Source organism: Saccoglossus kowalevskii, unplaced genomic scaffold (assembly GCF_978046115.1).
Source record: "Saccoglossus kowalevskii unplaced genomic scaffold, keSacKowa6.1 SCAFFOLD_254, whole genome shotgun sequence".
NCBI classification, from domain to species: domain Eukaryota; kingdom Metazoa; phylum Hemichordata; class Enteropneusta; family Harrimaniidae; genus Saccoglossus; species Saccoglossus kowalevskii.
Genome location: NW_028188714.1, coordinates 7,045 through 31,723, shown reverse-complemented (window position 1 = coordinate 31,723; position 24,679 = coordinate 7,045). Strand labels below are relative to the sequence as shown.

General features: G+C 32.8%; 2 protein-coding genes across 2 annotated transcripts; both read left to right on the top strand.

Moving 5' to 3' along the window:
• The first annotated feature begins 278 nt into the window (after positions 1 to 278).
• Positions 279 to 11,946, top strand: LOC146725372 (uncharacterized). The gene is made up of 9 exons (XM_085496378.1): positions 279 to 351; positions 5,592 to 5,765; positions 6,504 to 6,650; positions 6,865 to 8,247; positions 8,849 to 8,988; positions 9,691 to 9,892; positions 10,410 to 10,517; positions 11,109 to 11,305; positions 11,911 to 11,946. Exons 1-9 carry the CDS (start codon positions 342 to 344, stop codon positions 11,944 to 11,946), a joined length of 2,397 nt encoding a protein of 798 aa, XP_085352504.1. The 5' UTR covers positions 279 to 341.
• LOC146725371 (uncharacterized) lies at positions 10,009 to 24,386 on the top strand. The gene is made up of 22 exons (XM_085496379.1): positions 10,009 to 10,517; positions 11,109 to 11,305; positions 11,557 to 11,698; positions 11,911 to 12,606; positions 13,028 to 13,086; positions 13,582 to 13,779; positions 14,975 to 15,019; positions 15,194 to 15,277; positions 15,905 to 15,970; positions 16,774 to 16,871; positions 17,081 to 17,204; positions 17,374 to 17,493; positions 17,761 to 17,828; positions 18,427 to 18,466; positions 19,023 to 19,113; positions 19,549 to 19,609; positions 19,907 to 19,958; positions 20,594 to 20,691; positions 22,270 to 22,405; positions 22,530 to 22,606; positions 23,455 to 23,511; positions 23,934 to 24,386. The coding sequence occupies exons 4-22, from the start codon at positions 11,973 to 11,975 to the stop codon at positions 24,076 to 24,078; spliced, it is 2,253 nt and encodes a 750-aa protein (XP_085352505.1). The 5' UTR covers positions 10,009 to 10,517; positions 11,109 to 11,305; positions 11,557 to 11,698; positions 11,911 to 11,972; the 3' UTR covers positions 24,079 to 24,386.
• The last annotated feature ends 293 nt before the right edge of the window (positions 24,387 to 24,679 follow it).

The following is a 24,679-nucleotide window of genomic DNA, read 5'->3' as shown; positions in this document are numbered from 1 at the left end:
CGTATTTATGTGTAAAATTCAATGGAGTTGGAAATATTTCCAGTACTTTTACAAAGTGTGGAATACAAGATGCACACGATTATTTGTTCAATTACGAATTTTGCAATACGACCCTGACTTGTGTTGCTATGAGTCATCCGACACATTACACGTAACTGACCAGATGTCACGAACATGATTTATTGGATTATGTCATCATGGATGAAAGGTCCAATAAAGTTTTGGTAGTTGATCAGTTGATGCTCCATTTCTAGTCAGAGAACAGTTCATAGAGCTGTCGGTCTGATGTGCCTACGTTGGGTCGCACGTCTTCAGCTACGTTAAGCTTTCCAGTTCTCGCCATGAATAACGGTAAGTCCATTTTGCATTGAACGCCGAATTACTGTATACTTTCAGTATATAATACGAGTAATGGTTTAATTATGTATCGCAAATGCAAGTTATAAATCGCCCCTCTTTGGCTCAGGTATATTAATGCTCCTATTTAAGCTTTTTTTTTGGGGGGGGGGGGTTATATATCGAAGTTATATTGTCTTATATGGTCTGCATTATAAATAATATTCAGATGAACAAACCGTGATGGGTCGATGAAATGTATAGTGCTCGGGCTACTTGCGCAAATATAAATTGGTATTATAATCTTTAATTTTTAGCTTGTATATCTTTAACCTAAAAGCTGTCATTGATGTATCCCAAACGGGATACATGTCCAATCTAAAATTATATATATATATAATCTTATACACAACCAGGAACGAGAGTGATAACCACCAAAACATAATTGAAGGTAAATAACATGTGAAGCATAAAAAATTCGAGTCGTAGCGTAAAATAGGGGACTAAACCATTGTTGACTTTTGAGAATGTAAATGACTCGATTTGGGGGTGTCACAATAAGCAAATAGCGAAACTATCCGTTTTTACGCAATCTGGGAAGTTCGAATTACTAAACAAAGTATAGGACGACAAAGCTGAAATGTCTAAGAACCAATACATACCAACAATTATATTTCAAAAGTTAATATTCATGATGTATTTTGGTTACTACTCTAAATATTCAAACATATTTTAGTATAACGTAGTAACAACAGAAAGTTGGTGACCTCCCAATGTTTATTATGTGCAAGAGTTTTACCATGTTCTATGATATACATGCATTTGTTCGTATTGTTATTAAGTGTTGTAAAACTCTGATCGTCCATGTAGAGTTAACATTGGTGTCGCATTATTCCAGGATTGTCGTTTTTAGTTAAATCCACGAACCTGTCATGGAATTGCCTAAAATATACATATATTTCATAAAAAAAAAATAATCACTTCAACAATCTATTTTGCACGATGAACCACGATTTTGAAGACACTCGCCATCAATACATTTGGGGATGAAACTCAATTATATTTTGAAAAGCTTCTTTTATATGTAGTAATATCATGCGTTTTTTACCGTGTCTTCTAATTCAATATAAGATTAAGTGGCCATGGCCATTACCCTCTATGTTATAATGGCCAGTTATTTTGATGTCAAATGCCGAATATAAATTAATCGATTTGCGGATTTTCCCTTCATGTGACAGTGTCGTTCGTAAGCGCAGCAGTACTAAGAGTAGTTAAGTTATCCGCAATAATAACAAGCAAACAAATACACGAAAGATGGATACTAGAATTGAAGTCCAAATAGAAACGATGAAAAACATAATAAAACACAACATGCAGTGCTTTTGTACAACGGTTATTTCTTTTACAGTAGGTAAAATTGAATGCGACTATCGAACAAGTAAATATAAGCTAAATAAATTGGATATTCCATGGAAACAATAATGGTGGGCGACACTCCAATTTTTATACGAACGCCTACACATTACTAACATATTTCATTCACACTGACAATATAAATATTAAAGGCGCGTATCAAGACTGCTTCAACAAATTAAATAATGAGCATTAACGTTAACAGTTACACACTAAAAGTGGATTACCATAATCCAAACTTTGCACTTCCAGCCCATACTTTCCAAGTAGAGCCTGGACATACAATCTCTTGTTTGTCGGTGATTTTTGTTGTTGAATAAAATTAAATATAATGCCAGAGTATAAATTGTGAAAGCCAGGTTACCATGGTATTTGTACACTCATGAAATAGTTGTTGTTTTTTTAGTAAAAAACAAACAAACAAGAGACTGTAGAATGGAGGTAAATACATCCATGCTGTGTCAAGATAGTCAAGATAGAGTCGAATACTAGTACTGAAACGATCTGTTATAATTGTAAAGCCAATTTGAATTAACTTTGAGGACAATGATTTGGCAAACAGTTGTAAATTTTGAAGGTTACATTATCACTTCACTTGGCATGAGCATGCGCTCCATGACATGAGAATGAAGTCAAGACGACATTTGTGTACAATTATTCAAGCACATGCATATAAACTGTAGAAGTAAAATAAAACGAAGAGAAAGCGTGAACGCTTATAGCATGGGGTTATAAACGCTAAATACGGGTTAAATCTGATCGTTTTTTAAGACCCAGTCCAGATCTTGAGCACGGGCTAACAAATGGAGCGCGAATGCTTAGCACTAGCCACAGTCCCTAAGCATCCGAATGACCATTGTATTGAACGTCCATTTGCAAGATTTACTATAATAACAATTTATTTCGATATGCAATTTTTAAAATGGCAAACAACGCAAGAACATCTAGGAACATCGTTATCGTTTGCCTTGGTATGGTTTTATAACCGTAGAACATGGAGGTAAAAAATATTACCCCTGTCGTTAAAAGAGGGAGAGCAAGGGGGACAGCTCGTACAGGTTACAGGAAATAAAGATGGCATTTTAAGTTTACAGTAAAAAATAGGCTTTTACACTTTACAGATAAAACAAATTCCTAGTTACGTTTTACATACTCATAATATTTTTGATAATTTGAGTTTAAGAATCAAAATTGGAAATTGCATGGGACATTTAATTTGAATAGTGCTTTATACGCTTCCAAAAAATAACATCTTTGTACAAATTACGGGCGAATAAAATAGCCTATTGCTTGACCATTGATTTATTGTATGTTTTTTTTTCATTCATGCTAAATTTTGTGACAAATAAAATATCTATCTATCTATCTATCTATCTATTACATTTTACACCTTGCCCATGTCTACGGATTTACCATTTCTATTTATTTATATTGATTTGCATATTCTTAACAAGATGGGCGTTCTTTAGTCAAAGCTACTGCTACCCCCCCCCCCCGGTATAAACATGAACACGGCTATTGCGTAACTACTTTATAACCTACACTTATCATGTATGAACCAACATATGACTCAGGCCAGCTGTTTTACAACATTAATGACTAGTCACAGCTGACATTATGAAAATAAACCCCAAGTTGCAAACTTTATTAGGCCATATATCAAAGGCAATATAAAACAAAACTAAATAATGAAGATGTTAGTGTCTGTACAATCTACAAAGGAAGTTAAAAAAAGACAAAGCATAGTGAAACTGTGGTTCCCATGATTTGTGAACTATACTGTGGGGTGGAATTAATGTCATAATGGCTACAAAGTAATAACTGTTACTGTATTCACTGTGTTTTAATTTCACGAATTTGTCAAGGAAACAATAAGTTTTATATTACATGTTTATGTAGATTTAATTTAGTGGATTTTACTTATCAGCAAAAATAGATAAATTAAAACCCAGTGAATAATTAATGCATTTACATTGATTTTTCAAAAACATTTGGTTTAATTCTCTAGAACGGACATAGCAGTGTTTGTGGGGAATACACTTGACCTTCCGTTTGAGAGAGACATGCACAAAATCTAACATTCGACCACAGTCCCTCAATCATAGAGGGAAATTATATTAATAATACTCAGTTTTGGTAAAAACTATTTGTCAAAGTTTGCTGGAAAAAATACATTTATACTACATAATGAAAACTAGACTCGATTGTTATGTGTTTATCACACTGGTGAATATCAGACTCTCAGAATCAGGATATCAATTGAATAAATGCTGGGAAATGTATACCGTACCTGTATAACAAGCAGCCTGTCGGCTGAGATAGCCCCGCTGTTAGCAATGCACATTTCAATTAAAGAAATGAAAATATCATTAGAAAATGAACAATATGTATAGTAATCAATCAGACTTTTCAACAAGAAGTCGAAAATATCACTTTTTACCAAAATTACAAAAATATTCACCAAAATTAGAGAATTGAAGATATCATCATGAAATGAACAAATCTAAAAGAGGTCCACATGTAGTACCTATATATGTAATATCAAAGCAAAAAATATTCATCAAAATTAGAGAATTGAAATGAACAAATCTAAAAGAGGTCCACCCAAAGTACATATACACCATGTATCAAAGCATTCAGGCTTGTAGTTTTCAAGAAGTCTAAAAAGTAAAAAATTGACATAGCCAACGATGGAAGACGACAGACAATCACTCATATGATAAGCTCCGCTCGACAAAGTCGACAGTGGAGCTAAAAACCTTTTATATCTTGAGTACCCCCCCCCCCCCCTGGTAGTACATGTTCTATATTAACTCCAAGGTCCCTTTTAGAATAATAGCATTAATCTCATGGTCCCTTATAGAATATGACATGAACTACATGCATAAAAGTTTCGAAATAGTGTAGCAATAGAAAGCAAAAATTAAGCAAGAAAAATATACATGCCATGATTTTGGTTGGGAAAATATAATTGTCTAATTCTGATGCCAAAAATGATTGACAACCCCATAAAGAAAACAATGCTAATATGCTATCTAAGTACCATTACATATCTTTGAGAGTGTAGTACTGTCATAGTTTTGACACTTTGCACAGAAGAGTAAAACAATTATGTTCTCTCAGAGTCCTGCCTTTACCTGGTTTCATTCATACATTGCATATATTACTGTGAAATACTTTATTTTAGTTGGAATTAATTTTCGCTGAAAAAGCATTTTTGCATGGAATTTATTTTCACTGATTTTTGATGAGTTGAATGTGAGACACAGAAAAAAATGTATATTCGCTGGATTTTATTTTCACTGAAGCAGCCCTTCAGCGAAAATAAATTCCAAGTGAAAATAAAGTATTCTACAGTATTATTTGGTAAAAAATGTGCCAAAACATGTTTTTATTCCGTCATTTCAGTATCTATGGTCTAATAATTATTCATCTGCCCATCATATAAAAATACGACTTCTAATAGACTTATAATGTTTCATGTCATATATAATCTGAAAATTAGTGAATTCAAACAGGGATTAGGGCAGCATCTTCCAACTTACTGACAGCGAGTCATACTTTACAATCAAACAGATCTTGGTATTGTTACACATTATAAATTTAGAGAATGCTCTTGGAAGTTTAACACATTATCTGATGCAGTTTTCCTTCATTCATTCAGTATATTTAAGAATGCTTTCAGTGGGCAATATGTTAAATTTGTTAGAAAAATGGAATACAAATATTTTTATGTTTATTAAAAACAATTTTGAACCTTATCTTTTCAAAAGTCCACTGTCTTATCTCGTGTAATTTGAGTTTGTCATAATGGTAACTGTCACTTATTGTTTTAATCTCAGAGAGTATTGGTATATTTGATTGTGATGAAAATACATGGAATTCAAGATTCCAATCACTGAATATAAATGGTAAAGTGGACTGTCAACTATGCCTTGAATTTGAGCCTAAATATAAGACGAAGTTTATCACTCACATGAAGACGAGACACTGGAAACATCATATAGAATTCAAAGGTATTTTCTTTTTCTTTATTCAAACAAATTTTACTCAAACGAGCATTTATAATCTCCCAGAAGAGTTGGAACATGAAGTACATGTGAAGTTTAAACTTGTTTATTCTAGGCAAGTGCAGGATAAGCCTTTGACTTGATATATTGATTGGTCTTTGTTATTAAAATAAAGTATTATTGAATGAGCAAATATAATTTTAGGATTTCTAATAAATTACAGTGAAAAACAAGCAAAATTAAACACTAAGGAGAATAAAGAATTGTATAAAGAAACAATTAAAAAATTGGTAACAAATGAACACATCTGAATATGATTATCAAAGGAATACATTCATTATAAATTAAAATATTCTATCAATTCAATGTTGATCATTCTAGTTTAGCCTTCATTAATTTCCATTATATCCAGTATACAATGCAGATATGTTGGTTTCCATACAGCTTGTTCTAAAAAATATAAAAGAATAAATAGTGTCACAAAATGTTACTAGGTCCATGATACATAGATCACTGTTAACAAAATAGAGAACTGACCACCATGAACCACTAACATCTCAGCAATGGTACCAGGTGTCTGGAATGAGTAAGCACATCTTGGTGACTAGTCATACACATCATGATTGGTCTTGTATTGTAATACATATCAATCTTCACAAGTCATAAGTGTTAACCACCTATTACTCGAATGTTTCAATGCAATCTTGAAAGCAAATACAGATGACACGTATTTTTTTCCCACAGGGTTTCATATGTTGAAGTGCAACAAAAACTGTCATAATGGAATTTGCAAAGTTCATTTTCATTGTGCCTTCTGCAAAAAATCAATCAGAAGGCGAGATGATTTAATTAACCACCTGAAGAAAAAACATGCAAGAAATGTTGGGGATGGTAAGAAGCATGATATTCTGCAGTATTCCCTATTTATATATGATGTACCAATAAATGTTTTAAGACAGTATTTTCATGAATTTGACCATAATTTTAGATTCCAGTGACTGTTACTAATTACCTGACAAAAAATACATAGCAACAATTGACAGATACCGCTAAACTGAATTTCATCTTGTCATAACAGAGTACACTGGTCCAAGTGCCAAGGCAGAGTCCACTGGTCCAAGTGCCAAGGCAGAGTCCACTGGTCCAAGTGCCAAGGCAGAGTCCACTGGTCCAAGTGCCAAGGCAGAGTCCACTGGTCCAAGTGCCAAAGCAGAGCCCTCTGGAACAAGTGCCAAAGCAGAGTCCACTGGTCCAAGTGCCAAGGCAGAGTCCACTGGTCCAAGTGCCAAGGCAGAGTCCACTGGTCCAAGTGCCAAAGCAGAGTCCACTGGAACAAGTGCCAAAGCAGAGTCCACTGGTCCAAGTGCCAAAGCAGAGCCCTCTGGTCCAAGTGCCAAGGCAGAGTTCACTGGTCCAAGAATAAAAAATGGAAGTGACCAGGACACAGGAAAAGAGGATGATGGTCATGATAACCAGAGAATTAGAGTCAAGAAAAACAAAACAAAATTCCAACAGACTGTCAAATGTAAAGTGTGTTCTCGCATAATGCAGAAAAAACACCTTTCTCGGCATTCAAGGGAGATGCATAGCAAGAGACTAACTGTGCGTCAAGAGAGACATCACAAATCAGTTTGTGTTGATAAAAAAAATGGTATTTACATGGTATCAAAGGTAATGCAAGGAACTGGCTATCCACTTCACATTCAGAAGAAAGTTGCTGGATTTCCACAAAATGTTGAATGTGAAAATCCATCCTGCAGAGCGACATTGCAGGCAGCCTCACGTGGTGATTTTCCCTCATATGAATGTGTTCATGTCCAAAGTGTCCTGTATTCAGCCTCATATCAGGCCCCACCACAGATACAGGAAACTACATATAATGAGGCAACAAATGTAAAAATTATATCCACAGAAAGAAAAGAAGCATGTCAAAAAATGCAACAACTTGCTACTGAACAAGAAGTTGACCTAGTTCACCCAATGTTTTCAGATTGTGATGTGAAGAAGAGAAATTTGTATTTCTCCGTGTTTACTGGAGAAAAAAATTGGTACAGCTATTTTCAAAGGGTAGTTGTAACCTTTGACCAGATGGCCAACAAGTTTCGATGCCCTTGTTCAGCTGGGAAAGGATGCTGTCATAAAATGCTTGCAAGACTGTTTGTGTTTCAAGAATACCCAAATAGACTGCAAACTATGACAGAATCAGATGATGACATGCATGTCACAACAACACAAAACAATGAACAAGCAGAAAATAGATGCATGTATCCACCATCAGATGAACTGTTGGATATTATGATTGATTATCAACTAACAGCCAAACTGATACCTGCACAATTACCACAAGATATGATAAATCAAGATGTTTCACAAAAGAAATGTTTAATTCCAACTGAAACCATGTGCCACATATGTGATGAACCACTTACATCACCTATGGTTATATCCAACAAAGCCAAGATTATAACAATGAATGGTATAGTTTCAGGTATGTATAGAGTTATCCAAAAAGGACAGAATTTGATGAATTTGATTCACCACAATATTCATACAGATGTCTAATTGGTGTGAACCAACTTGCCTTTCATCACTTGGCTGTGGAATATTCATTCAGTCAGATGAACAAATGATAAAATCTTTTGTTGCACAAGTCTCTTATGTCTTGTTCAGAAACCACACTTGTTGTAAATATAGTCAACACGTAATTTTACCTGTTTAAAAATTAATTGCAGCTGGAGATCTGATTGCAGAAAAAAGTTATGTCCAGATATCATGTCATCTGAAAGAGGAATATCAAAGTTTCAATTTGAGATTGAGATTCATAAGGCCTGTAAAATCTGTATTAGAAGCAGTGCTTCTATTAAAATGGTACAATACAACAGAATAGCTTCTATTATTAAAGCATCTGCACATATGATAATTGGGGAATTTTGGGTTCTCAAGAATGGATGTGACTTTTATTAGGGATGCAGCTTCTAATGCAGATTTAACAGTATGTAAAATATTTAACTATGTGAATATTCAGATGATCAAGTATTTCACACGAAATTTTAAGAATGTTGGCTTTACTTTTACCATATCACATGTAGGTGTCCAAACATGTTGTAAGAAGTGCCCAAAATGTGGTGTGTTTTATAGATATCAAGAATATGCAGATGGAATCCACAACTTTAATGATAATATACTATTATCACTGCAAATGTGTATTTTTCTAAGAAACAATTTAATGGTAAGTACAAAAATTGCTCACTATGGAAGCATAATGAGATATTATGCATGTTACACAATTAAAACAAAAGGCATGTTTGTACTATGTATATACTACCGGTACATTTGATATTAGTCTCATTCTAAACAAAAATATTAGTCAAATCCATTATCACTGCACAAGCTCATGTAATTCACATTTGCACAATAAAATTATAAGATGTTGCTTGTCTGAGTTTGGAATTAATGTATAGTTCAAAAAGAATGCATGAAACTGTTGGAAAGTGAACAAGTTTGACTTACAATATATAATATTTAGGAATAGCAATAAAACAACACTGTCAAAGTATTGATATAATAAAGGACAGTCCCATTTGTAAAGGAGCATTTTGTAATAACGACACAAATTGTATTACAAGATTTTCAGAAAAATAGACCTGATCAATTTGTAATAAATTAGTCAAATTATTTTAAGCAAATTACTGAGATCAGTATTTCAATTAAAAATTATGTTCAACAAATTATTACAATTTGCATCACAATTTATTAAAACATTGTAGCTGTATATTATATACCGTATTATATATACCATACAATATAAAAAAATGTGTTTTTATACCACCAAGAGGGCAGTTGTGCTACATATATCATCTGTAGTTGCATTATCCAACACTAAACAAAGTTGCTAATTTTTCACAGAATATTGTTTCAATGCATCTTTCAGTCTCACTCAGCTATTGGTCGTGTAACAAAAGCATTTGAAGGCACTTGGAAGGAGAAGTTACCAGAAAGTGATATATTAAATGGATATTGTCATTTTGAGGCACTGAATGACCACTCCTATAACTACAACTGCGTTCAATGTGGATATCATCCACCAATCCTGACACTGGATTTAAATAGAAAAGTGGCTTTCCAATTGAATGGCAAGTTTATAATTGACTATTCATGTCTTGTCACATGGAGAGATGGTGCTTTACAGGAACAAGTGACCTAATGTTTGAGGTTAGCTCAGCTAACTCTGCTAAGTGTCTTCCTCAAAACAAAGGGGATAATGTTCTGTATGACTATGACTATAGTTGTTAGTGTTCTTGCCATATCACGACCATGGCAGTTTATTTGGTTGTTGCTATGGCAATAACAATTGTTATCATCTTGTTACAAATATAATGGGCCTGGAAGTTGAACCAACAATGACAAAAATATTCACTAAAACAGATCTGACAAAGGTCCACCTACGTACCAAGTATCCACGCTAGTAGTTTTCAAGTTGAAAATGCAACTGTTGACGAACGACAGACAATCAAAACCCATATGAACAGCTCTTCTCTGTCATTTTTGTCTACAACCGAGTTAACAAGAGAATATGATAATCCAGTGGGCCAATATAAATCAGTGTCAACATTATGCCAAATTTATTGAAATTTTTTTAATACTTATTAGTAAGTGAACTAGAGGTTCCAGCTAATTCTGATCAGCATGATACTGTAGATGCAGAAGAATTCTGGAAGCAAGTGACAAAAGAGATAATTGCAAGAGCATACAGCACAGGTGTGTAAAGAATAAACTACAAGACAAGTTTCTAATCAATATAATACTAAAGATTTTGCAACCAATTATTATATAATCAAACCTTGATTCATCTCATTCACATCACAATGTTTCATGCTGTCCACTTCATCAACCCTTTTAACACTCTGCTGTAGACAAGCAACCTGGCAGTGAAATAGCTCTGCTGTCCTAAAAGAACATTGTGGTAGTCAAGTCGAACAACGCACATCCATAAGACTTTTTCTTCAACACTACCAGCTCAATTTGATAACCAAGTATCAAAGCAATTAAGCTGGTAGTTTTCAAGAACTTGTTGGAAATAACAAAAATGACAAATATATTCGCCAAAAATAGAGAATTGAAAATATTTGTCAGTTGAGATTCACAAAATCTGAAAATGTTAACAATTCTAATAGACAGTTTTAATGGTTTACAGTATTTTGCCCTCAATCTTCAATCTGTCAGTTAGGTCGATGATATGTGTGTTATGTCCTCCTGATCACTAACACAGTTTGGCATAGATGTATTCATTCCTAACTTGACCACACATCAGGTATAATTAAATATCTTAATTATTTCATTTTACAACAGGCAGGCAGAACCAGTACAGTGTTAAACCATCGTATACTTACTGGGCACCATGGATTGGTAAGAATACAAGAAAAAACAACATAGTTTTTAACACAGAACACAGAAAGTGTCACCGTGAAACAGATAATGGGCAAGAAGTACTAGACGGTGAAGTAATTGAGGAAGAGAGATTAACTGAACTATTACACCATTCTGAGGTAGAGAAAACAAATCAAAGTATTAAAAACCAATTAAACAACTTAGTCAAGCCCAGACAATTTTGTTATATTATTCGGTAAACCCATTTATTTGGCCACACAATGAAGAACATTAGCAATTTAAGAAATCATAATATGCAAATAATATTAATTTCGTGTAGTACCCCATAACTTGCATTCACATTATTTGAGAAATTATGCATGTATTTGTTGTCTTCAATAAATCAGTGCCATTATCTGCTTCATTAAAGAAAGAAACTCTTCGTTCACTCTGCAAAACACTCAAGGTGTCAGACAAAGGCAGTAAATCTGACTGTGTTCTCAGAATACAGCATTTATTAAAAACACGACACAAATATGACAAGATCTTCGCTCAAATATGGGGTGCATCAGGTAAGCAAAACAAAACACTACTTAACAGAATTACCTAAGAATAATATGTAACCAATAACATACAAATAATGTGGTGTTTGGTAACCCAGGTATTCTTCACCTCAGAATATGCTCCAATGTAAATGTATTTCTTGACCTATAAACTTGCTTAAGTTGAATACTGAACTCATCTGTACACAAACAATCAAGAATTTGTTTTTCTCCTTGCTTAGGAGGTGTTCTTGCAGCAACCTGTCCACACGGGATAGTATATGCAATAAAATGCCCACTAAGAATGGAAGGCCCAAGAGACTATGTGGACATTCTACTGTCTTTCAAGCATCAGCCAACTGTTTGCATTGTTGATATGGCTCATCTCATTGCTGCACATGGCAATAACCGGGAACCACAGATGTTTCATCCACATCAAGGTAGAGTCGCTGAAGCAACAGAGGAAAACATTAAATTGGGACTCGATAAAAAAATGGTAGTTCATTTTCCATGGGTGAAGGATGTTTTTTGTAGTGGTTTTGACTGTCAAACATTGATGGATAATACACTTCATCCAATAACTGGAGTAGGTACACGGTATGCAATGTTTGACAGATTCCACGAGGCCAATACAAAAAATGAAAAAGAAGTGCTGCGAAGAATTGGTAATGTGCCTGAATTGAAGGGGGTAGTTAATTCGCAGACTGCTGAACAACTTTTCAGAGACATTGGTCGCAATAGCTACTTTATGAACAGCATGAGCAGTACCACTCATGTATTTTTACAGCGCCTAATTAATGAAATTAGGAATTCAACAAGGAATTCATCAGTGATAGCGGGCATGAAAAAACAATGCAGAGAGACAGAGATCACCACAGACGATCTTGGAAGGGTCAAGTTGGGATTACCTTTTACACAATCTCAATCAGAGTTCAGTGGTAAGTGAACATCAATGTCACGAGTGCCAGCTAGAACCACTTAACTGTTGCACAGTGGGAATGTATCAACTATCATTATCAATAACAGTCATTATTTGCACTCAAATAGTGTACAAGGAAGTGTACCATAATTGTTTATAAATGACACATGAAATTAAAACCAGCAAGAGTCTACAAATTGCAAAATAAATTAATTCAGTAGCAAATCATATGGATGTGAATGAAATTGGTTAAAGCATGCCATAAATAATAAAATAATTTATCCCATCCACCATCACAGAAAGATACAATATTAAATTCATCTGCCAATCCAATCCAAACTAAATGGGTTGATTCTTAGTCACAAAATTGAGCAACTATACATACAATTTTGAATTCAGAGTTGATCAAACTATTTACCAATTTTTTTTATGACTAACAGCGTTTTCAGGTAACTCTCAAAATGAACAAACATGTAGAACAGATGCCCGTGAAGATCAGGTATGTAGAATTTTTGATGATTTAATTAAAAATTTAGTTAAAGTGTTAAAATTATACCAAGAAACATTGGACGATTCAGAAACGTCTTGTTTGTATTAAAAAAACCACACAGAAGAAAAAACAGTAGGTAGGTTTATTATTTACACTTTGTCATTTACTGTTAAAGGAATGACATGGTTGTGTACATACAATGATGGTTTATAGTTATACATATACAAAAACTATTTATGCTCTGCATATGAATAGAATGTGATGGTATACAATCTACATGAAGACAAAATTGGGTCTACTGAAATATAGGAATGGCGCAATAATGATTCACAAGACCAAAAGTGGTACAACTTTCTTAGTAGTTTAACAAACCAAGCTTATATAATATTATTCTCTCAACAATTATGAGTTACAACCACCTAATAGTTAATCAAACGGGTAATTTCTTGCTTAGCAATTGAGCAAAATAGTTACAATCATTCAAGAATAAATTTTAAATTGCAGGTACACAAACTGTGGGAAATTGAGTTATGGCTAAACAATGATATAGTGGCTGGGACACAAACATATAAAATAAGTCGATGGATGTTTAAAACTATTGATGGTGGGCCATTTTCATCAGAAGAGAAGAAACTTGCTGATATAACTGCTAAAGATGTACTCAAAGAGGATCAGTGGGCAACAGGTCATTTTTGCACACAGGTAAGTACAAATGGGGAGTACATGTATTCAAATTCCTTGCCTGTTTCTGATAATATGTAAATATATAATGGATAAACACAAACTACAAATATCAAGCCAGAAACACCAGGGCAGTGGTTATCTGACTTGAGCATCTTGACCACAATCCAATCAATGCTAAATCAAACAGATAATGATTATTACAGCAAAGTTTGTGTCCAGGTGGTTGCTGCATGCGTTTGTATTGAAACTATTTTAGTGTAGATGAACAATAATAATCATAAACGACAAATAGACTTGTATGAACATATATCATCATGAGTTGCCAGACTGTTGACAGTCTGTCAGGCCTAAATTTGTGTCAACTAAAATGATTTCAAGTAAAGTGTTTGCAAAATTCTATTTATTATGCATGCATCTGGATGACATAGTAATATTTGCATATGGGCAGAGCTCATCTGCATGGAAAGGTGAATTTATGGGATTTGAATTGTCATGCATGTGTTCACTGTCTGACAATCCATCTCCAGAAATTGGTCAGGTTCCATTTTTTTACTTCAAGGGGCAGTCCAAGTCATTCCAGTTGGGATGTACAACAAAGATGTGGTCAAAAGAAAGTTGTGATAAAATACTGCGTTTTCTTCTGTAACTTGCGATTTAGTTAGTAATTTAATGATTATATTCTATCTGTCAATCACCTCAATGTACTACAGGAGAACTTCCCTACAGTGTTGAATGACTGTGTAGAGGTCTATAACAGTCCCTCAGGCCATCGTTTGAAAATGCATTCAGCATTGCACAAACGCATGGCACTATGTGATTAAAATCATTTTAGTTGAGCAAAAACCATTAGGATAAAGGAACTGTCAACAAACTACTGCATAGCTTAGTGAGCAGAGTGACCACTTGACAATTGGATTGATATGAATGAAGTCACAAGGTTTGAAAACCAGTCAGGCCATGAGTAAACTTAAAAGAGAACAGGAAGATTCACTTCTTCACTTTGATCATGGTAAAATAATCCTGGTCTGCCTCAACAACTTTTCAACAAGGTAAAGCATATTGTCTGAATCCCCGAACTCGGGATTTTGAGAAGATTATTAGATAATCAAGAGTTTCATCTATTCTGGGAAATAAACACTGCTCAATAAAATACTATGATGTCATAATTGTGGTTTAAGATATGTTGAACTTGATATATTTCTTTTTATAATAGATAATAATGGCTTATATAGACATTTTGATAACAGAAGCACATCAGGCAAGTCATGATAATTTACACATGTGATATTGATATACATGCACCTGTTTTGAATCTAAAAAGGACAACATTAAATAATTCCTTTTCTCACATATTTAACATGTTGTCACTGGCATACTATTGTAAATATAACCTATTGTAGAAATAATGATTCCCACTTATTCATATTTTCAGCACATGGTATGTTTTGATCCATCATTGTATCAACTGTTATCAAATGATGACATAGGTTGTATAGAACGAAACCTGAATAAAAAGGTTTGTTAATTTAGTTTATACAAAAAAGCATTTAATGTAGAAAATTACACATGATTAAGTAGGATTATATAGGTCATGTAATTGACCTATATAACAAGTAACCATGACAAAGGGTAATTTCTGAATTAAGGCAACTGTAATTTGTCATCGGTATTAAGCAACCCACTTATAACCTAGCAATTGATAGCATGTATTTAATGTTGCCAAAGGTATGTGTACATACATGAAAAGTCTTTCATTTTATTTTGAGCACTTCAGACATCATACAGAAAACTATTTAGTAAAATGAAATAAATCAAATTTTACTAACACAATGTATACCAGTACAACAGTACCTGTATCACAAGTTAAACAACCGAATTTTAACATTTTGCATTTTGAATCAAAACATTGGCTGATGTATGGGAAAGTTTGAAGAATGACAAGTTGAGAAGTGTTGAGAGGTGATTTACAGTAAACTGGCATCGGCAGTTTTAAATTTATTTATTCAGTTGTATTAATATTTTGTACATGCTTGTTATTTATTTTCATGTGAGTGCATAAATGTGATAATTACAATTTTAATTTCCTCTCTGTGAGCACTGTTCTGAGAATACTAATACAAGTGTTTAAACTTTTTCTTGGCAGGTTGATTTCAATAAGGTGAAATTTCTTTTTCTACCTATTAATGACAACAATCACTGGACTCTACTTGTAAGTAAATAAACACTGTAAAAATTGAAATGTTTAAATAGCAAGTGTTCTCACTTCTAAATTTCAGCAATACTCAGTATACAAACCCTAATGGTTACATTAAAATCGTGATGGTTATCAAGGTAAATGTGGAATGGTTGTATAACGCCACTTGAAGGCCTCTATTGCATGCTTTCACAAGGAAACAAACTTGATGAAGCACATGTATTAACAATGCCCAAAATTGACATGACACAGCTGTTGTAAAATAGCAAACAAATCTAAATTGAGTCACCCATATTGAATCAGACCATTAAACAAATGACATTAATGTTATATAACCTGCTTATAAAGTTTGATTGCGATCAGCAATGGCACAACATTCATAAAATCAAAAAAGTCCATCTGAAAAACACGAACAAGATCAGAAAAATTAAATTATGTACATCAAATCTTGGCCAGCTAAGGTTAATTTTTTAGGGTGTCACGTCGTCATTATAAATTGGCAGAACTCTCACTATAAACATGTATTTAGGTTGACAAAATCAAACACAGAGGTGCCATATACTGATGTGTCTCCACGGTGAATTGAAGAAGGAAATCATACGTGAAGTTATCAGTTAAACTATGATGTGATTTAAGATATCTATTGATTTAAATTTGGAATTGATACTAGTTATTTTTAATGGAATGCTGATTTTGGATCCAGCTCCTTGGTTCGAAACAAAATCATTCACATACTATTACATATTAATATCTAGAATAACATTTTATATAACATGAATTTCGCTTGAATGAGTAATTTAACACGTTTGAATTTACAGATTATGGACTTCATAACACGAGAAATCAAATACTTTGATCCATTACACCATGTAGATAAAGGGAATAAACAACAAGTAGAACATGGAAAATTAATGCAGTAAGTAATTTATATGGTGTTCAGTTTTTCAAAATGTCCTTAATTTTATTTAATTATTTACTGTTTTTAAACTCAAAACATGCCAAATAATCAAGACACTCATTTTCAAGTCTGACAAAATGTCCTAAACTGATTTTGAGACAACTGAAACCCTGCATAATGTTAATATATATTAATAACTTTCATGTGATTTTATTGTGTCGCTTTAGTAAATATTTTGAGATTCGTTCAAAGAAGCTGAATGAAGCTGTACCTGATTTTAATTGGAATGCCTATGAAGAATGGCATCCAGTACAAAATGATGGATCCAGCTGTGGTGCATACATTTGTTTGGTAAGTAACAGACATCAATACATTTATATATACTACAGAGAAAAAATATTAATAACAATATATTGGACATGATGTCTGATTTCATTTTTGAAAGTGTTTCACAATTCCTTGACCATATATATTACTTTAGCCTTGTACTCAAAATTGTGCATGCAATTCTAATTTTCAGTTTGCAAAGTGTATTACTACTGGACAAGCCATGGATTCAATGACATTTGACAGCAGCAACATCATGAGAATGAAGATTGCACTTCAACTTTTAGAGTTTTATGAAAATATGAAACAAAAGGTTAGTAGACAGACACAAAAGTAGTTGCCCATTTACTGAACACTGTTGAATATTGTCACAAGTTTGTGAAATAATGTGGCAGGTATATTTTCGCTATAAGTTGTTTATCAAATACACAGTGTAACTAAATTGGAATTATTTTAATTTTTCAAAATTGTTATTATAAACATTGTTCGTAAACGTATGCAATTCGGTAATAACTAACGACAGAGAGATCTACTAAACAAAATATAATCTGAAATACATATTGATTGAACTTTTTTTCAGGAGATACTGATTGACAATGATACAAGCAGTGATGAGGATCTTCCACAAGTATTTCCAGAATCAAACAGGTATAAATTTTATACATATTAAAAACATGCTATTTAAATATCAAGTTTTGTTATTGAGGGATTTTTGTGGAACCAGCTGAAAATTGGCAAATTTTATGAAATACGCACAGATTTTAACGAAAAACTGTGCATTATTCCAGGGCTTCCAAGTAACAGTACATTGTTCCATTGAAATTAGAGAATTTGCATTGAATTAAACCTAAAACTAAATAGGTCTGTGCATTATCCCAGGGCTTCCAAGTAACAGTACATTGTTCTATTGAAATTAGAGAATTTGCATTGAATTAAACCTAAAACTAAATAGGTCTGTGCATTATCACAGAGCGACTGTATGCCAAATTTCACTGAAATGTGGCATGGTTCTTCAGATATTCATGCAAAAGGCGCACATACATATTTACATTAGTACACAAATACACTGACTGCAAAGACTTCCAATGACTGCTTAAAATAATGTAATATTGTCAGCAGCATATTTTCCTTTCGAAAAAAACTAACTTTAATGATGTTTTAAAAAAAATTCATTTGTTGTTATGCATTTGCCAACACAATTTGGGATGAGAGCATGGTTTTACAGTGTATCTTTAATTTTACGTAGACAAGAAGTTACAAAGAAAAGAAAAATAAATCACACATTGGTAAGTGGAGTTAACATTTGTGGATCATTGTGCTGTTATTACTAATTCTTACTAAACAGGGATAACAAAATATCTGCCTGATAACCAGTACAAGTTCGGTCAGAATACTATAATCCTTGAAAGTATACGTGTATAAATTCTTGAGACTGTATTTGTTGATGATATCTTAAATAATTTTGTAATTTTTGGTCACAAATATTATTTTAAAGTTTTTGGAAACCACTGATTGCTTTGATATTTGGGTGGACTGCTATGAGATTTGTTTATTTTATGTCAATAGTCACTACTAGTATTAGCTAGAATATGGTCAAAAATTTATCACAATCACTAAAGTGATAGACTTCCCCCAGCAACCAGAAAATAAGAGGGCTGCATCTATTTTGTTCTCAAGTTTTCCAAAGGAGAGGGATTGCAGGAAGACTATTTTACAAGTCAAATGTTCAAGTAGCCCTGAATCCAGCATTTTGAAAGGAGGCTGCACCCTTTCATGTTCAAAATAGTATACCGGTATCACATAGTTTTGAAACTAACATATTTATTTTATTTTAAATTACAGGACTCAATACTTGAAGAACACCGAATGTGTAAGAGGTCTGCGTCAACTACAAAATGTATCACACATTGTAGGAAGAAAAAGGAAACCACTGGTAAGTTAAAAACAATACAAATACAGATTGCACAAACATGGCAAAATGTTTGCAGATTACAAGGTGTACTCACTCAAGCAAAGTATTTTGCCCCACACCACATTATGTCTATTCAGTGGTTTCAGCATAAAACAAAATTCACTTAGTATCACTACAGAGATCAACTAATTTTGTATTTTTACATGGCTTCAAAATAACATTGGCAAGGATTAAAACCATGCTTTTTTATTTTTGTTTTTGGTGTTCCAATACTAGAAATTTGAAAGGCTTTCAAAAATGTTGCAGACAACATGACTTTAAAGATATGGTTCAGGTATAATTGCCAGTGTCTGCAGATTTAACAACGTTTAACAATTTACATGTACCTGTTGGTACATTTGTTCAACAGAATCTGTTTTGTATAACTAATCATATTTTCTACCCATTGTAATATAGAAAAACACTATGAAAAGGTGAACAAGACATTGAATGTGAAAATGGAAGAAACAGAAGAAAGGTAAATTTTATGTAAACTCAATGAAATATACAACAAGTTGTACAAATCAATATGAACAGTATAAAAGACAGTTAATTAGTATGCTTATTATTATTAGTACAGTATGAAATTTGTAAGCACATAAATTATGCAATTAATATGCATGGATTTTAACCAACAACTAATCAGATCTGTGAATTGTACCAGAGCATTTATGTATTAAGTTGCATTGTACCATTATTTACTCTACATAAGGGAGACGAAGTCAAAATTTTTATTTTTCTTATAATGATATATAAAATACACTTCTGTTTTTAGTTACCCAATGTGCTTAAAAGAAAATCTGATTGAAGAATGGGACATGAATCAGGTAAGTACACAAATCCATCATAACATACAACTGTGTTTGCACCATTAGAATTATATTATACTAGTATTATGTAGAACACATCTGAAGAATCGGGGTTCAACCGCAAGGGTTTATTTTTGCTGGCTCGAGCCGGCTCAAGTCATAGGGTTCATAGAGACTAATTATGTTGTCTTGACGTCACATGCAACCGTATATTGTGGTTGGTCCCAGAATGATTACTTGCTTTGACAAAAAAGTCTAGTTCACAAAGACTGTACCATGCTTCAAAACACTATGTGATGACATTCTGAGACCTTCCTGCTTCCAGCATACCAATTGTGTGATCAATGATTGCAAACTCATACAGAGATCAACTAGTTGAGAAAAAATGGCCAAATAATGGCTATTTTAAAGTTAAAATGCAAAAAATTCAATGTTTTTGCCAATGAAGAACTGGATTTCCATAATGCATTGTCAAATTTCATTCAAACCAGGTGAATGTAGTGAACATTTTGGTGCATTGATTAACCTCCTTTTTGTAACTCTTATTTTGTCTAAGACATCCTAGCCCTAAAGATAGTACAGTTTAACAAGTTGGCATGAAATTAATTAATTTTGCCTTCTCCCTAATTAATGTTTACCACATTCTTTTCCAGATTGGATTTCACAAGATTGACACAATCAATGAGTGCATTAATGTTATGAAGGAAGTAGTCCTAGACAATCCAAATATACATGATAACCCATCATCAAGGTAAGAATGTTCTGTGTTGTTATATCACATAACAATTTAATATGAATACATTACAATGTACACTCAGTGGTCAGATGGCGCTTCAGTATGTTTTTGGACTCAATAAAATTTGACATATTAACATATTAATTTGTACATGACTTTGATATTAGCTAACATTGTGTATAAGGATTGGATAATTGATGCCCTTCCCTATGTTGAATACAATGCAAGGATCTGGTTAGAGAATTTGATAGTAGAAGCATCATTAAATTATACTAAGGATTTATGAGAGAAGGGTATGCAATATTTTTATGTAGATATCATTCATTTATTATGTCATGTGAATCACAAGATGATCGCCAGGCTTTTAAATTCTAATTGCAACAAAGGTAATCTGTGACAGGAAAATCTAGTTTCTATTCTAGTGTATATGTAAACAAGTAGCCTTTCGGCCGAGATAGCTCCGCTGTTAGCAATGCACATTTCAATTAAAGAACAGTAGATATCATTAGAAAATGAACATTGTACATAGTATTAATGCAATGGGACTTGCTGTTTTCAACAAGAATTCAAAAATATCATTTTTCACCATAAATGATTGTGGTTTTTAACAAGAAGAAAATATCACTTTTTACCAAAAATGACAAAAATATTCACCAAAATTAGAGAATTAAAGATATAATTACAAAATGAACAAATCTGAGAGAGGTCCACATGTAGTATACCTATATATGTAATATCAAAGCAATTGGACTTGCGGTTTTTAACAAGAAGTTGAAAATATCACTTTTTACCAAAAATGACAAAAATATTCACCAAAATTAGAAAATTAAAGATATCATCATGAAATGAACAAATTTGAGAGTGGTCCACGTGTAGTATCTATATATGTAATATCAAAGAAATTGAACTTGTCGTTTTTAACAAGGAGTAGAAAATATCACTTTTTACCAAAAATGACAAAAATAATCACCAAAATTAGAGAATTAAAGATATCATTACAAAATGAACAAATCTGAGAGTGGTCCACATGTAGTATCTATATATGTAATATCAAAGCAATTGGACTTGCGGTTTTTAACAAGAAGTTGAAAATAACACTTTTTACCAAAAATGACAAAAATATTCACCAAAATTAGAGAATTAATGATATCATTACAAAATGAACAAATCTGAGAGAGGTCTACCCAAAGTACATATACACAAAGTATCAAAGCATTCAGGCTTTTCAAGAAGAAGTTGAAAAAGTAAAACATTGACATGGACGACGGACGCCAGACGACGACGGACAATCACTTATATGATAAACTCTGCTCGACAAAGTCAACAGCGGAGCTAAAAAAGGTTGATAGATATGAAGATATGAGAATTTAAGACTAGATAACAATTAATCACCTTGAGCATTGACTATAAAAACTCAAAAATATATTGCTACAAATACTAGTATTAGTATTTCTGCTGATTCTCATGTAAAAACACCTGTCATGCACTGACAATGTGACCTTAATTTGACACAGTATGAGCCTCATCATGGATAAACATCATTCAAAGAGATGCAGATCATTGCATTAATTAAAATAACAATTACACTTACAGGACTACACCACTCCAGGCTCTATGGCACCACCAATTCCCATGTAAATATTTTACTCAACCAAACATAAAAGATTGCAAAAAGGACAAGAATGTAGAGAGCCAGTATGAAACTGTACTTCGAAGAATACCAGATGAGGTAAGTAGTTAAAGCTAGTTGTAATTTGTGAGTTAATGTTTTATCACACACTGTAGTGTATTGTTTGTCAATCACTATCTACTACAATTTACATGCATATACTAACGATTCTGTTAAATTACAGATACAGAACTTCGTTCTGAAAAAGGTCATGGATTCATTTACATCACGCAAAAAACCACAACAAGTTTGCCAAGCATGGTAGGTTTAAGCAGCAAATGAAAAATGCACACTGTAAATTTTCATATGTAAAGATCTGGTGCTACATGTAGATGTATAATAATAATGAATAAAAAAGTCCCTGTTGGTTCAATAGTGAATAAATTTGAAATGAGCCAGTCCTTTTGAACAAATGACATGGTGTATAATGTATTTGATTTGATGCTTTGAGACATGGCTGTACAACAGCATATGTATGACATGTTGTATGATATCTATAAAGTTTAAAAATGAATGATCAAGGCATGTCAGAAGTAAATTAAAACAAAATTGTCACCAGTCAGCCATTTTAAAACCGGTCTAAAAACACAAAACCATGTACAAAGTTCTATAATTTCCAATGTATGTAAAAAGTATACTCAAAATCCATTCATGTACGACGAAGATCTACCCTGTATTAGAAGCCGCATTTTTTTTGAACAATTGAGAACGAAAAAATCACAATTTCTAATTTGTGTAGATGTTCTAATAGAAACCGCATCCCCTCTGTTGCATTGTACCATTTTAATAGAAATACAAATACAAATTTTATAGTAGTTTTGAAATTGCAGAACAGCAAGATTTTTAAGAATTGTTAACATTTAAATGACTTTCATTCAGCCATCTAGAATCAAAGTGTATGATGTTTATGTGAAGGTGTGTTCAGCCAAGACATGTCCAAATACAGCTTCAGTTAAATGGACAGATATATGTACACATGTACACATAGAGGTCAATCAATAAATCCCAAATGAGGACTAATAAACAATTCATGTGTTCAAAATAACTCATGTGGTAAGCAAGAACAATCAGTAATTAAGTGTTGATATTTACTCTTACTTTGACTTCAGGGAAACTGAATACCAGATACCAAATACAATTGAGATTATTAGCAAGTCATTAATGGAGTAAGTAAGCAAAAATTTTATATATATGACATGGTATGTGAATTATAAAACAACTACAATAAAGTACACATCCATAACCTGCAGGAGTCCTTCTTTGGTCTTATATGCATTATGATCAATTAAATTTCCCAAATTTCCGGAGCCAGTGAGCATTAATTTCATTGAGCATTTTAAGTAATGATAATTTTCCAAAAACTGTCATTTGCCATTTAAATTTGCAGTGACTTCCAAGAAAATTTATTGCCACTAATAACCTCAAAATTACAATAGTTGTATAGCAGACAAAGTTGCACAGTGTATCCTGTGAGTAATATAGAGGAATATGGTGAATAATTAGATCATCACCATCTCAACATTTTATTATAAACTACGGTAAAATTTACGTTAAATGTAATTCATTTATTTTACAATTCTTCACATAGGAAGCAACATGTTAGAAAAGAATATTATTTCCAAGTTATTCAGAAAACTTGTTTTGTATTATTGGGCATGAAATTGAGAAGCAAGATGAAGATGACAACAGTGGATGGTACTGAACAGGAAGAGTTTATTGATGTTGAAAACTAATGCCTTATTTGTTCAATTACTATTCTACATAAACATCAAGATTTGTTCATTACCTGAATTGTCACAACTGCTCTCTCCGTTTATGATTCAGGCTAAGATGATAGAATAGTAGGATACTATTCCAATTTCAGATCCTGTGCAATTAAACTTAGTTTCCCAGATTCACATGCATATTCACAACTTGATTGCCTTTTTAAGTCTATTTTTATGAATTGCACATGTGATTTTTGTTTGTCTCTTTTGATAGCAAATCCTTAACACATAACTCTATAGGATTAATAAACATGACTTTTGTTTTTAAAAAAAAAGGACTTTTGTTTTAAATGTTTTTTACCAAATGTTGTCATGTTCTAATTTAATACCTCACTTTTAAGAAACAACTGTTAGTTAAAAACAGACACAGTTTTATCGACTTAGAGTACCAGGGTATAAAGTCCTATTTTATGTTCAAAAGAAACAAGTTGGCTTCTGCATGTGTTAACAAGGATTTGTTTCCAGTCAACATAATAGTGTTGAACTGCAGTGATCAACATGTATATCACGTCACCATTGAAACCACTCTTACACCCTATCACCACACATTATCTAACAAGACCAAAAA